Source organism: Gorilla gorilla, chromosome 12 (genome assembly GCF_029281585.2).
Source record: "Gorilla gorilla gorilla isolate KB3781 chromosome 12, NHGRI_mGorGor1-v2.1_pri, whole genome shotgun sequence".
In the NCBI taxonomy this organism is placed as follows: domain Eukaryota; kingdom Metazoa; phylum Chordata; class Mammalia; order Primates; family Hominidae; genus Gorilla; species Gorilla gorilla.
The window spans coordinates 113,666,180-113,684,165 of record NC_073236.2 but is presented as its reverse complement, the minus strand read 5'-3'; the positions used below and the strand labels follow the sequence as shown (position 1 = coordinate 113,684,165).

Below are 17,986 nucleotides of genomic sequence, written 5' to 3'. Positions count from 1 at the left end.
TTACAAAGGTTGGTACAAGGGAAAATCATCTTTGGTAAATTACTTCACTATCAGATTAAACATTTCACTATCAGGTAGTTAACAGCAATAAAAATGACACAAAAGAAAAGCTTCCAGATTGTTTAGAGAAATCTAAAACATTTTAACAGATCCCACTAATGATTAAAAATGACCAGGTAGGCCAGGCATGGTGGCTCATGCCTGTAATCCCGGCACTTTGAGAGGCCAAGGCAGGTGGATCACCTGAGGTCAGGAGTTCGAGACCAGGCTGGTCAACATGGTGAAACCGCGTCTCTACTAAAAATACAAAAATTAGCTGGGCGTGGTGGTGCATTCCTGTAGTCCTGGCTACTCGGGAGGCTGAGGCGAGAGAATCACTGGAACCTGGGAGGTGGAGGTTGCAGTGGGCCGAGAGCGCACCACTGTACTCCAGCCTGTATGGCAGAGGGAGACTCCGTCTCAAAAATAAATAAGTAAATAAAAATGATCAGGTGCAATGATGTTCCACTCAATGTCCTTTAATTTCAGTTTGTTTCATTTGCTACTTTGTGAACACATTTAGGATATGGATTTTGTACTTTTGACCAAGGATAACTAGTATATTCTGTAATTTTATACACTGAGAGTTACTCAGCTGGCCTCATAGAAGCTACATGCATTTTCCTCTGGATATAGGTAGCTACTGCCAGGTACATCAGTGTCTTGTTAGACTTTATAAATGTTCTGTTTAATGTTGATTTTTTAGAAGACCCAAAATTATCTTATCAAGTGGTTTTTCTTCTAGCTGAATTATTTGTGCCTAACAAGAGACTGATTACTACACATAAATAATTACACTTTCAGTACAAATTACTAAACCTACAATGCTGGCTATCATTGTCTAAAATACAAAGAACATAACAAATACCCATATTTTAATGGAATTGACAACATTTTAACCTATTAAACTGACACTAAAATATCATTTCCCCTCCTTATGTATGTGTAAACAATTGTAAATAAGTTAATGTAAGCACGCATTCCACCATTTAGCAGAGGAAAAGAAAATACTAGCTGCATCTGTAAAGCTGCCTTTAACAATCAAGTCCTACCACCCACTTCATTTCCCCAAAGCAGCCATCTTCATGTTTGTAGTGTCTCCTTCCAGACCAACTACGATTGTGTCCATAAATAGTATCAAGAATTATTCCATGTTTGGTTTTAAAACATTTATAGAAACTATATACTGTATGAAACATTCTGCAATTTGCTTTTCTTTTAACTTAACCTTATGTTTTTGAGTTCTAACATCATATTGTGGATCTAGTTAACTCCTTTTACCTGTTTTGTAGTATTCTATTGTGTGAATAGTCCACATTTTACTTACCCATTTTCCTACTGACTGACATTTGGTTTTAAATTCTTCATTATTTTACACTATACAGGACCAAACATCCTTGTACACTGGTTCTTATAAACCAGTGAGATTTCTCTAGATCACGTGTGTGTGTGTGTGTGTGTATATGTGTGTGTCTGTGTGTGTGTGTATATATATATATACTGTGTGTGTGTGTGTGTATATATATATATATACTTTTTTTTTTAAGACAGTCTCACTCTGTCACCCAGGCTGGAGTGCAGTGGTGTGATCTCGGCTCACTGCAACCTCTGCCTCCCAGGTTCAAGGGATTTTCGTGCCACAGCCTCCTGAGGAGCTGTGATTACAAGCATGTGCCACCATGCCTAATTTTTGTATTTTTAGTGGAGACAGGGTTTCACCATGTTGGCCAGGCTGGTCTTGAGCTCTTGGCCTCATGTGATCCACCTGCCTTGGCCTCCCAAAGTGCTGGGATTACAGGCAAGAACCACCACACCCAGCCTGATACGTACATTTTCAATTTTACAGGCCTGTGTCACTGTGCCCAGCACTTCTACTTTCTTTTAAAAGGAGAAATTATTAGGCCTAAGAAACACACTATTAACCAAGATAAAAGGTGACTTCAAGTTTCCTAAAACTTACTTGATATCAGCACCTGCAATAAAGCAGCCTGGCTTTGATGAGATAAGGACGGCACTTCTGATTTGATCACTAGCCCAGATTTCATTCATAACTTCTGAGAACTCTGAATGCAGCTCTTTACTCAGTGTATTTACCTGCCAACGGGAAATATATAGAGGTAAGGGTTTAAATTTGAAGCACCGGATGTACGTACCACCATCAAATGCTATTTTGATTATAAGAAATATACTTATCCGGCAGAAATATACTGTTAGAAGAGAGTAAGAAATATCATTCTCCCAGCAAGTCAGTAGCTTTCTATTCAGGCAGCTTTGGCCCACTACAAGCACCCCTTCCTTTAAAAATAGGTCTTCTCAAAGGAGAAACTCAGGGTCATCCTCAGAGTTTGAATCATATGTAGGCTATAAACAAATAGGTCTACAAACATTTATTGGCATGGAAAAAATCTGCATAATGTTAAGAAAAAAATGAAATACAAATAAGACATATAGGCCAGGCATGGTGGCTCATGCCTGTAATCCCTGCACTTTGGGAGGCCAAGGTGGGCGGATCACTTGAGTTCAGGAGTTCGAGACCAGCCTGGGCAACATAATGGAACCTTGCCTCTACAGAAAATACAAAAATTAGCCGGGCCTGGCAGCACACGCCTATAGTTCCAGCTACTCAGGAGGCTTAGGTGGGAGGATCACCTGAGCCTGGGGAGGCTGAAGCTGCACTAACCTGTGACTGTGCCACTGCACTCCAGCCTAGGCAACAGAATGAGACCCTATCTTCAAAAAAAACCATATAGTATGATCTTAGTTTTGTAAATATTATTCATTGAAACTGAATTAAATGTGATTATCCCATGGAAGATACCAAGAAAAAGATGTGGTTATCTTTAGGTTTGAATTATGAATGTTTATTATTTTCTTCTTTATAATTTTTTATAGTTGAAAAATTTTCTACCATTGACATATATTACTTTTGTGTTCAGGAAAAATGTCCAACCTAAGAAAATTCTGAAAAAATATCTTAAGCTTGAATCATTGGTTAGTGAGTGCTAAAATTTACTCTAGTAAAGGGGAATGGCTCTTATTTACCTTACTTTGTGACAGTTGTCAACTGCTTCCATCTAGGTCTTATTACATCTAAGCCTCTGGCTATAAGTTTGTTGTTGTTGTTTTTTAGAGAGACAAGGTCTTGCTCTGTGGCCCAGGCTGGAGTGCAGTGGTGCAATCATAGCTCACTGTAACCTTGAATTTCTAGGCTTAAGTGATCTTTCCACCTCAGCCTTCAGAGTAGCTAGCACTACAGGTGAACATCACCATACCCAACTATTTTTTATTTTTTATAGAGACAAGGTCTTGCTATGTTGCCCAGGGTGGTCTCAAACTCCTGGGCTGAAGTGATCCTCCTGCCTCGGCCATCCAGTGTTGGGATTATAGGTGTGAGCCACCGTGCCCAGCCTGGCTACAAGATTTTTAAAGTAAGAATACACCAAATTTAGATGGGGGAAAAGCATGGACTCTCACAATAAAGCTCTTCTTGGCAAAAGAATGGATTACTGTTACACACTTTATTGAAGCTGCCAAAAACAAATGAAGTTTCAATTCAAACAGAACTTGATTTCCAATATGTGAATTGCATTGAGTCATTCAGATCCCTCAGGAAGCTTAAGAGCCAAGTATCCACATTTCACCCAGCCAACTTACTATGAATAGTGACTTATGTCAGGCAAGTAATGAAGAAAATGGATTAACAACCTCATATTTAAGATGGGTAGGCAAATTTTGAGTCTTATAAACAAAGCTTGTACTCTGGTTCTTCTCTAATAAGTCACCTCCTCATTCTACACTATAACCAGGAGGCTAGTGGCACCTAAGGTCAACAAGAGGAATTCTTACGCAAGAACCTCTGCTTTAGAAAACTGGCTCCCTTGGCAATCTGTCAAAGTTTAACATAACCGTCAAAACTGTAAATTCATGTAAGATTGCTGCCAGATTAGTAGATTTGGGGAAATATGGGATACATCTTTCCCATTAAGGACTAGATTCATAATGCGGTTAGCAGAAAAAAACTGCAAATTAAATGAGATACCTTTGAATTGGGAGAGTTAATTCGAACAACTGCCACATCCCCTTTGACTCCATAGTTAATATGGGTTCTGGCTAAAAAGAAAAGAAAGATTTATTTGTAAACATATTTATTGCAACATAAATCCAAAAAGCAATGTAAGCATACACATTAAAAAGAAATTAAACTTACTCAGCAAAGCAGAAGACCCTGTAAAATTGCGGCATATATAACCTGTAAGAAAAGACATTTCAAAATTAATTTGTGAAACAATTTCTGTAGTACCTTTTATATATAACAAAGCTGTAATTTACAATAATAACAACAACAAAAACCCCAAATCTGTACAATGTATTCTAGGCCATATGACTACTGCCATATTTTTTCCATTTCAGTTGTTAGGTCAGATGATTATTTGGATACTAAAAGAGGAAGACTGGCCCCCACAAAGGGATCTACATCCCCAGAACCTGTGAATATGTTAGGTTACACGCAAAGGGGGGATTAAAGTTGCTAATCAGTTGGCCTTAATAAAGAAAGTTTATCATGGATTATCCAGGTGGGCCCAGTGTAATCACAAAAGGGAAGAGGGAAGCAAAGAGAACCAAACAGATAGCAATGTAAGAGGCACATGGGAACTACTGACTGGAGAACCCAGTGAAGGTGGAGTGGAATAGGGGAGGATCATCAGTAGGTTGCCAAGGCTCTTGCTGCCTCCGTATTTTCTCTTTATCCCCCAGTTCCTTACGGAAAGGGAAGAGAAGGCACAAAAAATAGCAGCTTTATACTGGTTGGAAAGGCAAGGTGACATATTAGAAAAAAAAAAAAAGAAAGAAAACTGTGGTTAGCACCAGAAGCAGAATGGGGTGATTTCAGGTTCTGCCTGCATTTCTTCTTTAAGCAATCCAAGCCAGCCGACTTAGTGCAAAGGCAAAGGACTTGTGTTCAACCATCAGGTTTATTTACTAGCTGTGTGACTGTGAACAAGTCTCTTACAAGTGAACTTCAGTGTTTTAAGATGGGAGAAGCCAGCCATCTCCTCAATCCCCAGTGCCTCTACTTGACTAATAGTATGTTTCCTGCTTTGCTTTTCCATCATTTGAAAGCTGTGTCATCTGTATTTACCACTCTTCCTTCTTTATATTTGCATCATGACTCCAGTCTTTTCCACAAAACCTCATCTTCGGATTCTGTCTACAGTGATCTTCCCTTTCCTTGCCTGCATTTTTATTTTATTATTTAATGTTTCGTCCTCTAACTGCTGCATCTGTAGCAGGTGTTTCGCCAACCACATTGTAATCTTTTCCAACATAATCTGTTATTCATTCAACAAAAACATATATTGTGACCTCCATGTGCCATTCACTGTTCTAGGCACTTGGAGTACAGCAGGACATTCAGGGTGAACAAAAAAGACAAAAATCCCTGTCTTGGTGGAGCTTACATTCCAGGTCAGCAGGGGATATGATATCTGGGAAGAATCAGTTCCTACTCAGTGAAGATAAATGAAAAGTGAAAATAGGCCTGGCATAGAAAAAGTTTTCCTGCAAAGTAGAAATTCCAGTGGGAAGGGAAGAAGGGGATAGGTAATTCTAGCAAAACAGGGTAAAGTGGATTAGAGTGGGAATGAACTGATTGGGAATGCAGGTTGAGTGGGAAAAACCGAGAAACACAAATATGTTAGAAAATAAGCACCTAAGCAAAAAAAGGAAATAGAGTGAGCATGGGTTGCAATATTTCAAAAACATGTTTTTTCTTTGAGACGAGGTCTCCCTATGTTGCCCAGGCTGGTCTTGAACTCCTGGGCTCAAGTAGTCTTCCAGAGTAGCTAGGATTACAGGCATGTGCCACTATGCCCCACTGGGTTGCAGTTTTAAAGATCAAATATTTGAGATAACAGGTTAGTGGTCATTAGCCAACAGTTTAAACCATTTTAACTCCTGTCCACTAACCTACCTATGCTGCCCACACACTCATACACAAAACCTCTCCAAGATCAAGACAAACAGAAACAAATAGAAAACCAGTATATACATGAACATACTTCGAAAATAATTCCAAACCAGAGTCAACCAAATCAAGTCACACTACAAGGTAGCTTTGCTTTTGGAGTCTAGCCTTACTCACTACCTAACTGCAGAGCTTACCCTATGGCAGCTGAGTGAACTTTAGCCTACATCTACTGTGCCAGCAAAGTAGAGAGAAACCTTTGCCCCACTTTTTAATCATCTTTGTAATGTAACCCAAGAATACCTACAAAACCTCATAAGACTACAGTCAGCGAAGAGAGCTGGATTATGCTAACATAAATTTCAAATTTCAAAACATTACTTTGGTTGTAATAATCAACAGCTTTTCTCAAGATTCAACACTGGGAGAAGGGATGAGATTAAGGAAGTGAGAATCAAATTTAAAAATACACAATCTATGGCCGGGCGCGGTGGCTCACGCCTGTAATCCCAGCACTTTGGGAGGCTCAGGTGGCTGGATCACCTGAGGTCGGGAGTTAGAGACCAGCCTGGCTGACATGGCGAAACCCCGTCTCTACTAAAAATACAACAACAACAACAAAAAAAAAAAAAACAAAAAAAAAGTTAGCTGGGCGTGGTGGCAGGAGCCTGTAATCCCAGCTTCTCTGGAGGCTGAGACAGGAGAATCACTTGAACCCGGGAGGCGGAGGTTGCAGTGAGCCAAGAGCATGCCATTGCACTCCAGGCTGGGTGACACAGTGAGACTCCGTCTCCAAAAAAAAAAAACAAAAAACAAACAAACAAAAAAACCATCTATTAAGGTATTTGCCTCTAAATTCATCTCCTGTGAAATTATTTTACTACTAATACCTATTTACTACTAAATACCTAATTAGGAATTTCGATTTAGGATAGGAGTGGGAATTAGACAACATACTCTGGTCAAGAAGTGATTTTCATTTGATATTCACATTCAGAATTATAGCACTTGTAGAGAAGGAATGCTTTAAAATTTCAAGAATTACAAGTCTCCTTCAAGATAATTTTTTTTTTTTTTTGAGATATGGTCTCATTCTGTCGTCCAGGTGTGATCTTGGCTCACTGCAACCTCCACCTCCTGGGTTCAAACGATTCTCCCACCTCCGCCTCCCGAGTAGTTGGGATTACAGACGTGTGCCACCACACCTGGCCAATTTTGGTATTTTTTGGTAGAGATGGGGTTTCACCATGTGGGCCAGGCTAGACCTCAAGTGATCTGCCCGCCTTGGCCTCCCAATATACTGGGATTATAGGCATGAGCCACCGCGCCTGGCCCCTTTGAAGAGAATTTTATCATCCACCAGCAAAGGTCATAATCTCATTAAATGTTTGGCAAAGCCTTGCACAGACTTTTACTGTGAAGGATCTATTGAGTCTAAATAGTAACATAAGGGTACAGGTCATTTTAAATTCACTTTCCAGACTTTGTTTCAAAATTTATAAATTGCTATTAAGGGACCAGTAACTACAACGAATGATACTTTCTTACTGGTGAAAACACAATGCAAAGTATATATTTATGTGTCTATATATTTCTATACAGAAAACAGAAAAATTAGGTTGGTAGCTTTTTATTACACACATAAGATGTACAAATTACTTTTAAAAACTCTCAGACATATACAATCGTATTTCTTCCAGGCTGGAGTTAATAATATTTACTGAGTGCTTACTCCATGAAAAACTGCTTGATATCTAAAATAACTCCTTACCATCACACAAGGTGGTATTATTCCCCATTTTACAAATGAGAAAACAAACACAGAAATTAATTGCCCAAGGTCATCAGAGGGTAAAAGGCAGAGCCAGGTCCAAACCCAGAAGTCAGACTCCAAACAATGTTTTTTTTGTTTGTTTGTTTTTGAGACGGAGGACCAGGCTGGAGTGCTGTGGCGTGATCTCGGTTCACTGCAAGCTCCGCCTCCCGGGCTCACGCCATTCTCCTGCCTCAGCCTCCCGAGTAGCTGGGACTACAGGCGCCCGCCACCACGGCCGGCTAATTTTTTGTATTTTTAGTAGAGACGGGGTTTCGCCGTCTTAGCCAGGATGGTCTCGATCTCCTGACCTCGTGATCCGCCCGCCTGGGCCTCCCAAAGTGCTGGGATTACAGGCGTGAGCCACCGCACCTGGCCCAAACAATGTTTTTAATTGCTCTGTCATGCTACTTCTCATGCAAAGGAAATCCATCATCTCAATCACTCATTTTGCAGATGAGGAAAATAAAGCCCATTTAGTTTAAGGCATTTGTCCAAAGTAACACAGCTAGTTAGTGACTAGAACCACGTGCCCTGGCTACCACTTCCGAGTGACATCAGCTGCCGATCCATAAGAAATACCTTCAAACCAATGCAGGGGTAAGATAAAAATTACACATGTGACTTTTCAAAAGTGTTGTGAAAATAGGGGAAAAAACCACCAAACCTGTAAGGAAACATAACCGAAGGCTAACCGTAGGTAAGCATATGAGTAGTAAGACAATGGGTGATTCGTTTTTTTTCATCTCTTTCCTCAATCCTTACAGCATTTCAATGTTCTATAATGTGCTTATGTTATAATTGGCAAATACATGCTACAGTTTTGTGGAGAATACAAACAGCTGTTGAAAAAAGGGAGCAGAAAAATATTCAATCATTAAAAAAATCCCCTTACAGTAAGGGATTTCAGCTACTTGTCTAAAAAAGCATACTACTTCAGCAGTTCCGGAAGAGGGAAGAGAGGTAATTCATATTACAAATTAAATTAAAAGTTAGAATTTCTAGTTAAGTAACTTATTAAGCACAACATGCAATAAAACGTTGTCCACTTTTGACTTTACAGATTTGGGATGAAAGGAAAATGCAACGTTTCCTACAACCACCCACTTTAACCCTTTCACTGCCAGTTTGAAAAGGAAAAACACTAGCTAATACAGGCTGACTGGGAATCATCAGATTACAAATCGTTCTCAGAACGATCTAACATTTTACTGCTTAAGGTAGAGGTATTAGTGTATTTTTAAAGTGTGTCTTCCAGTAAGTTGCAGAACCTCCCGCTGAAATTCAAAATACTATACGTTCACACTGGCATTACTGAAACTGCAAGAGTTGAGCTCCCTACTTGAATGGGGTAGTAAGCACAAAAATGGTTTTGAGGGAACGGAGCAGGGAGGGGCAGTGATCTGCAAGGCTGATTAATCCCACACAAGACAGAGCTTGTTGCGGGGCAAGGTGCTGTTTTTAAGACAGCTCTTGTTGCGGGGCAAGGTGCTGTGGAGCCACAAAGATGCGACAGAATGGATCCCGATTCTCCTGGAACTCCGGATCAAGAAAATATGAGGGGCGTGAGCCCAGAAGTGCGACGCAAGAGACCCGCGGAAAGGTGACAGAACGAGTGGCACCAGACTCAGAAAGTTGGGGAGTTAGGAAGCCTGAAATCGCCGCAGGAGTCGTGAGAGGGGAAGTGACAGTCTCTTCACAAGGTCACGGGAAACCGGGTCCCAGGACAGTATCCCCACAGAGGGCTGCGTCTCCGGGCTGGGGCAGGCGGCAGCGAAAGGCAGACGCGGCTCCGGGGCCACCCCAGTCCCCGCAGGAGTTCTGCCCGGAGGTCTGGGATGCCCTCGGCCAGGCCTCACCTCGGGAGCGGAGGATCCTGAAGGCAGAGAAGCGGCTGAGGATGCCAATCGCCCGGCAGGCCACCATGTTGAGCTGAAGAGGACAGCAGTGGAGAGCGCCTCTAACGGGTGCGGCCGAGCGGAGGACTTTTCTCCCGTAGCCTGGCAGCCAGGCGCCTGGAGCACTGCCTGACTAAAACCTAGATGCCGAGTGGCCGCCGGCCCCTTAGCCCTGCCCCTCGCTCCTGGCTAACATGGCCGAAAGGTCGTATTCTCCGGGGGAGGACGGGGGCCCGGAGAGGAGGGGGTGGAGTGCCTGGTTTTCCAGTCAGGCGGCCGGAGGGCAGCCCTCAAGAACGGCCCTGACCGCCCGCGGGGTGAGGGGCCCTTTCTGGGCAGGACCCGCCCCTTGGTCCCGCAGAGCCTTGGTACTTGGACCTGAACCTTGCTCCGAGAGGGAGTCCTCGCGGACATCAGCCAAGGTGAGACGGCGAGCCCTCAGCTCTCCGCCCGGGCTTTCCCAAAGGCGAGATCCCACTTCCTTCCCCGCAACTGTCGCCGGTGCCCCCGGCCCCCTCCCCTCCCTGGGAAAGTGGGAGTTGAGGGAGCGGAAGGAAACTCCTCGGACAAGGTCGGCAGTGCTAGCTGCAGTTAGGACAGTGACTTGGACTAGCGTTCCAGCTGAAGTTCGGGACAGTAGTGTCACCTGCGCCCTAATTTATCATCACAAGTTAACGAAGTCTGGGGGTGTGGGGGGGTGTGTGTGTGGGTGTGTGTGGGCGTGTGTGGGCGTCGGCCTTAATGTAACCCTGGTCTGCGTAGGAGTGTGTGTTGTTTCGCCTGCTTCCCCTGTACCCAGGTCGGCGGCTATAGAGATTGTGGACGGCGCCATGGGTTTGCCCGATTTCTGCTGTAAAGAATAAGACTAGGTCAGGTGACCTTTCGGGGCTTGAGTGTGGGAGGAACGGAGACAGTCCTCCATCCCGCTCGGTTATCCAGATAATCCTGTGCTCTCGGGGGTTTTCCGATCTGGATGATTATCTATCTGGTCGTTCACACCTCAACTCACTTAAGCGGTGAAGAAACTGCCTACGAATCAGAGAGAGTGATTTTACCCATGGCCATATGTAGTAGAAATAAGACTGGAGCCTAAGTCTACTAACTCCTAGTGAAGAGTTCTTCATTGCATGGTAGCTGTTTTTGTGCTGGAATGATGGGCTGGAGTCCTGGAATAAAGTGATTGATTTCAAAAGGAAGTCACATTGAGAGCCTGCTGTGCTCTGGTCACCTTCATACCTTTTTGTTTAGTCCTCACATTCCCCAAATTATTATCATTTGCATTTTCTAGATGAAGTTTGGGAAGCTCAGAATATGTACATTTTCTAGTCTATGACAGAGCTAGCATTCAGACATAAGTCTGAGTCTCACTACTCGCCAGACTGACAGCTCTGCAGGACAGGAAACAAGGGGCATCGAAGTTAAGACTGAAATGAGTATAGAGACAGAGTAGAGAGGTTTCTGTTTAAAGCTCAAGTTGCATAGTGAGTGCTCATCATGTGAGCACTTTAAGCAGAAACTGGATGACCTGACCACTTCTGAATAAATTGCAAAAAGGATTCTTGATAATCTTACAAGGTTTTTACAGTTCAGAGCCTGCCTCCTGCCCATGTAATGCTTTCTTCAACACCTAACTGCATGTAACACTTATTATTTAGGTCAGAAGTGGTAAATTTTGTTGTTGTTGTTAAAGGTCCAGACAGTAAATAGTTCAGGATTTGCAGGATCACTTTGGTCTCTGTTATATATTGTTTCTTTTGTTTTGTTTTGTTTTGTTTACAACTTTTTTTTTTTTTTTTGAGACAGTTTTGCTCTTGTTGTCCAGGCTGGAGTGCAGTGGCGCGATCTTGGCTCACTGCAGCCTCCTCCCGGGTTCAAGTGATTCTCCTGCCTCAGGCTCCCGAGTAGCTGGGATTACAAGCGCACACCACCACGCCGGGCTAATTTTTTGTATTTTTAGTAGAGACGGGGTTTCACCATGTTAGCCAGCCTGGTCACGAACTCCTGACCTTAGGTGATCCGCCCACCTCTGCCCCCCAAAGTGCTGGGATTACAAGTGTGAGCCACCACGCCCGACCTTACAACTCTTTAAAAATGTGAAAAACTATTTTTAGCTAGAGGCCCGTGTGTTGTAGTTTGCCAATCCCTGATTTAGATCACTCATTTGGCTCCATTTTTTTGCTCCCTGTGCTTTCTCTACAAAACTAAGCTCCATCAGGGCAGAAATGTTATAATGTTTGTTTGATCCCTAAGCCCTTTAGTCCAATGGTTTATATAGAGGGAAACAGTACATTTGTATCACCATCCCTACTGGTAATAGCAAACACAGGTATACCCCTAACTGTGTATCAAGCACTGTTTTAAGTGGTGTGTGCACGTGTGTGTGCGTGCGTGTGTGTGTGTGCGCGTGCGCGTGCTATGTGGTTAAGTAACTGGCTTAAAGTCATACAGCTAGGGTGAATCAGGATTTGGACATAGTCTGGCTTTAGTTCTCTTAACCATTACGTTGTGTTTCAAAGTTGTAATAATGAGCTGTTAGAGCCACCCCATCTTGCTTTTGTTTTCATTACTTGCCTAGACTCTTCTTCCTTTCCCTTGCTCCCAGGTGCCTGCAGCTTCGTGTATCTTTCCATAGTTCACACCTTACTCAGGCTTACCCTAACCAACTCGATCCTACCCTACCCTACCCTGAAGTTTCCATGCTTTGAATATTCTTACCAAAATTTCTGTTTTCTGAAGTTTAGCAAATGACAGAAAGGTCAGCTCTGCTATAGGATAATTTGCTTAGTCCCTCTTACTTTTGAAATCTCTATTTTTTATTAATTATTGAAGGAATACATATTCCATGTAATTTTTTATTCAGAAACTACAGAAAAGTCTAAAGAAAATCTGTAATTCCACCACCCGGAGATAACTACTTTTAACATTTTGATGTGTATTTTTCTGGACTTTTTTAAATGCATTTGTATATTTGTATATATTTATATAAGATATTGATGTACAGTCGGCCCTTGGTATCTGTGAGTTCTACATCCTCAGATTCAACCAATGTCTGAGTGAAAATGTAGTTAGGCCTACAATGGTTTCATTTGTCCTGAACATGTACAGACTTTTTTTCTCATCATTATTCCCTAAACAATACAGCATAACGACTATTTACATAGATTTACATTGCATTCGGTATTGTAAGTAGTCTAGAGATGATTTAGAGTATGCATGAGGATGTGTGTAGGTTCTTTGCAAATAAATACTATGCCATTTTATGTAAAGGACTTGAGCATCCTTGAGGTTTGGTATCTGAGGGGGGTTCTGGAACCAATCCCCCATGGATACTGAGGAACAACAGTATATATAGATTTTAAATAAAACTAGAATTATGCATAAGTAAAATGCTTATTTTAAAAAAATTAAAGAGAACAGAAGAATATTAAATAAAAGCCTTTCTTTATCCTTCCATGTCTAGACTCATAGCTTCATGGACTTTCTTTTCTCTTTCTCTCTTTCTGTCACAAAATGGGTGTTGTAGTAGGGTTTACTTACCCATTTCCCTATTTTCCGGTTATTCTAATCTATTATTCTAATTTCTAATACACATTGTTCTGTAGCTTGCTTTTTCATTTAATATATATTATGGACATTTTTCCATGTCAGTATATATACATGTACATCATTTTGTTTCATTTTCTTTTCCAAACTGCCAAACAGTATTCCATGATGTGTTTATACTATAACTTACTTAACTGTTTCCTACTGATGTGCATTTAGATTAGTTATGGTTTTCCACAAATATAAACAGTGCTGTAGTGAACACCTTGAGTATTTCTTTTTTCTTTTTTTTTTTTTTTTTGAGACGGAGTCTCGTTCTGTCTCCTAGGCTGGAGTTCAGTGGCGTAAGCCACCACCCCTGGCCTACCTTGAGTATTTCTTTAGGCTAGAGACCTATATATGCTATACATACATTTTGAATATTTCTATAGGTTAGAGACCAATAAAAGGCATTATTGGACTCAAAAATTCACATTTTAAATTCTGATCTATAACTACAAAATTGTCATCCCAAAAGGCCTTAGCATTTTACATGTCTTCTAGTGTATGGAAGTGCCTATTTAGTTAGATGCATTCTCACTAGAATTATATATTAACCATATTTTCAATGTTTGCCAATCTGAAAACCACAAAGTGATACCTTGCTTTGATTTAAAAAACAACAACAACAACAACAAAAAGGCTGGGCGCAGTGGCTCATGCCTGTAATCCCAGCACTTTGGGAGGCAGAGGTGGGCGGATCACCTGAGGTCAGGAGTTCAAGACCAGCCTGGCCAACATGGTGAAACCCCATCTCTGCTAAAAATACAAAAATTAGACAGGCGTGGTGGCACGTGCCTGGAGTCTCAGCTACTCGGGAGGCTGAGGCAGGAGAATCGCTTGAACCCAGGAGGTGGAGGTTGCAGTGAGCCGAGATCGCGCCATTGCACTCCAGCCTGGGGGACAAGAGTGAGACTTTGTCTCAAAAAAAAAAAAAAGAAAATCACAACGTTTTGTTAGTGAGGTTGAACGTTATACATTTTGTTTATTTGGCATTTTAATTTCTTCTGTGAATGGCTTGTTTTCTCATTCTTGCTTTTGGTCATGTATCAGGAAGGAGTCTTTCAGTTGCAAATAACAGAAAATTCAAATCAAATTGGCTTCTTAAAGGGGATTTATTAGTCCGGGCGTGGTGGCTCACGCCTGTAATCCTAGCACTTTGGGAGGCCGAGGAGAGCGGATTGCCTGAGCTCAGGAGTTCGAGACCAGCCTGATCAACACGGTGAAATCCCCGTCTCTACTAAAATAAAAAAAATTAGCCTGGTATGGTGGTGTGCGCCTGTAGTCCCAGTTACTCGGGAGGCTGAGGCAGGAGAATTGCTTGAACCCAGGAGGCAGAGGTTGCAGTGAGCCAAGATCGCGCCGCTGCACTCCAGCCTGGGTGACAGAGTGAGAGACTCCGTCTCAAAAAATAAATAAATAAATAAAGGAGATTTATTGGCTCACAGAACTGAAAAGCACAATGGGAGGTTAGGTTTCAGATGGGATTCGGCCAGGACTCTTCTTTTTCCAGAATTCTCAGCTCCGTACTCTTCTGCTTGTTTGGTGTTAGCTCTATCTTAGCCTAGCTTTGTTAATGTTTGCAAATTGCTATAGCCATGCCAGGCCTCAGAAGGAAAGATTTGTGTTCCAGAATTATAGGCAGAAGACTTGAGTGTTAAACTGATGAAACCATCCACAAATCAATACCAGTGGTCAAGGCAATGCCGTGCATGGTTGTTTGAGGCCTTGGTACCTGAATCAATGATCTTGGCAGAGAGAATGAGATTATTCTGATTGGTTTAAACCCTGGAGTTGGGCTGGATTCAATCATGTAAGCCACATACAGCAGCTACATTTGGGTGGAAAGGATATTAGAGTACAAACTACAGATTCCATGATAGATTGTTTCTGTTTTTCTTTTTCTTTCTTTTTTTTTTTTTTGGAGATGGAGTCTCGCTCTGTCACCCAGGCTGGAGTGCAATAGTATGATCTTGGCTCACTGCAATCTCCGCCTCCCAGGTTCAAGCGATTCTCCTGCCTCAGTTCCCAAGTAGCTGGCTTACAGGCATGCGCCACCAGGGCTGGCTAATTTTGTATTTTTATTAGAGATGGGCTTTCTCCATGTTGGTCAGGCTGGTCTTGAACTCCCAACCTCAGGTGATCCACCTGCCTGGGCGTCCCAAAATGCTGGGATTACAGGCATGAGCCACTGCGCCTGGCCTTGTTTTTCTTATAATTTGTATAAGTTCTTTATGGATTATGGGTATCAACCCTTTTCTGTTTTACATGTTACAAATATTTTCTCTGAATCTATTTGCCTTTTAACTTGATTTTAGTATATTTTACTATGTGTATATTTTGAATGTTTATATGATCAGATCTATTAGTTATTATTTTCTGTTGTACTTCTGGGTTTTGTGCCATATGTTGAAATCCCTTCTCCAGCTAAGTGATAAAAATATTCTCTGAGGCTGGATATGGTGGCTCATGCTTGTAATCCCAGCATGTTGGGAGGCCGAGGTAGGAGGATTACTTGAGGCTAGGAGTTTGAGACTAGCCTGTCTCTAAAGTTTTTTTTTTTTTTATTTAATTAGCCAGGCTACTCAGGAGGCTGAAGCAGGAGGATCCCTTGAGCCCAGGAGTTCCAGATTGCAGTGACCTATGATCATACCACTGCACTGCAGCTTGGGCAACAGAGCGAGACCCTGTCTCTAAAAAATACATACACGTGTGTGTATGTATATATTATATTCTCCGATGTTTTCCTCTAGTACTTTTATAGTTAGAATATATATATTTAAAATATATACATTTAAATATTTAATCTGTCTGGCATTTATTTGTGCTTTCGCTGTGAGCTGCGAACCTAAAATTTTTTCCAAATGTTTAGCCATTTTCCCAGTGAATTCATGGAATAATTTCTTTCTCTCAGCTAACTCAAGTGTTATATTTATTATACACTAAATTCTTACATACATGGGTCTGCTTCTGAACTGCTACATCCTGTTCTGTTGACCAATGTCGTTTATTCCTGTGCTAAAGCTGCTCTGTTTTAATTATTGGTTCTTTCTAGAAAGTGTTTTGTTTGTTTTTTTTTTTGAGACAGGATCTTACTCTGTTGCCCAGGCTTGAGTACAGTGGCGTGATCATGGCTCACTGCAGCCTTGAACTCCTGGCTCGGGTGCTCCTCCCACCTCAGCCTCTTGAGTAGCTGCGACTACAAGCACATGCCACTATGCCCAGCTAGTTTTTTATATTTTTTGTAAAGACAGGGTCTCACTAGGTTGCCCAGGCTGGTCTCAAACTCCTGGGCTCAAGTGATCCTCCCACCTCGGCCTCCCAAAGTGCTGGGATTACAGGTGTGAGCCTCTGTGCCTAGCCTAGAAAGTTTTGTTATCTGTTGCAACAAGGTTCCCCCTTTTGTTTTTCAACATTTTCTTGACAATTTTCATGAATTTTATTTCAAGATGAACTTTACGTAAGGGAACTTGTATCCCAGACCCTTGTGGCATTGTAAGTAGCTTCTGAGTGGTGCCTCTCTCATGGGCCTCTTTGGGTTTCTCTGGCCAGAGTCCTTTGAATATCCCTAGGCTGGTGATCCTAAAGCTTGGACTTCTCCATCTCTTTCCAATCCACATGTTTGGAACATGTTTTGTTTTTTTCTTTTTGGAAGCTATAGGACCTCCTTCTTTTAGTCTCTAAAGACCCAAGAGAAGTTAAACCTTAAAGCTTTTGTATTATCTATTTCTGTGTAGCCAATTACCGCCAAATGTAGCAGTTTAAAACAATACATGTTTACCATCTCATAGTTTCTGAAGGTCAGGAATCAAGGGCACCTTAGCTGGGTTGCTCTGATTTAGAGTTTCCCATGAGGTGGCTGTCAGAATGTTGGCAGGGCTGGAGTCAGCTGAAAGCTTGCCTGCGCTAGAGGCTCCGCTTCCAAGCTCACTCACATGGCTGTTGGCAAGAGGCATCAATCAGTTCGTCACCACAGGAGCCTCTTCATAAGGCTGCTCAGGACATGCCACCTAGCTTCTCTCATAGTGGGTGAGCTGAGAGAGAGACCGAGACAGATGCTGCAGTATCTCTTATAGCCTATCTCAGAAGTGGCATACCATTACTTGTAACATACTTTTTGGTTTATACATTCTGTGATATGGAGAGGGAGGCAGCTAGACAAGGAGGTGAATACCAAGAGGTAGAGATTATTGGGGGGCAACTTGAAGGCTGGCTACCAAAGTCTTTGTTGGTAAATCTTGTGGGATTTTTTTGGTTTTGATTTTTTGTTGTTGTTGTTAAAACATGCTTCAAAATTAAGAAATTATAAAAGGTGTGTGATGACAAGTCTTCCACCCCTGACCCCTAGTTACCCAGTTCCCTTTCTTCCAGCCAACAATTATTTTTAACATCTTTATTATACTTCCAGGGGGATTTTATACTGATACAAGGAAATGTACATAATATTTTTCCTCTTTTAACATGAATGATAGCATGCTGTACAGCTATTTTGCGTCTTGCTTTCTTCACTTAATAATATAGCTTAAAATGGTTCCGAATTGGTGCATAATCATTTCCTTACCTTTTACAGCTGCATAGTATTTCACAGGGGTGTTGTAGCATGGTTTACCTACCCATTTTCCTATTTTTTGGTTATTCTAATTTTTGACTATTACAGTAACAATATGGATCATGTCCCATGTGTGAGTA

At 41.8% G+C, this 17,986-nt stretch overlaps 2 protein-coding genes across 3 annotated transcripts in view; one reads left to right on the top strand and one right to left on the bottom strand.

Moving 5' to 3' along the window:
- The window catches only part of HADHA (hydroxyacyl-CoA dehydrogenase trifunctional multienzyme complex subunit alpha), a 54,546-nt gene extending 44,416 nt beyond the window's left edge, over positions 1-10,130 (bottom strand). Inside the window, exons 1-4 of the mRNA XM_019021302.3 lie at positions 9,677-10,130; positions 4,247-4,288; positions 4,079-4,149; positions 2,000-2,133 (exon numbers count right to left, since the gene is read on the bottom strand). Coding sequence (XP_018876847.2) covers positions 2,000-2,133; positions 4,079-4,149; positions 4,247-4,288; positions 9,677-9,743 — 314 coding nt within the window. The 5' untranslated portion in view covers positions 9,744-10,130. The remainder of the gene's footprint in view (positions 1-1,999; positions 2,134-4,078; positions 4,150-4,246; positions 4,289-9,676) is intronic.
- HADHB (hydroxyacyl-CoA dehydrogenase trifunctional multienzyme complex subunit beta) overlaps positions 10,009-17,986 on the top strand; it is a 48,503-nt gene continuing 40,525 nt past the window's right edge. Inside the window, exon 1 of one of the 2 annotated variants that reach the window (XM_004028955.5) lies at positions 10,009-10,137. The gene's annotated coding sequence lies outside the window, so the exon portion shown is untranslated. The other variant, XM_055377599.2, reaches the window with a different exon arrangement.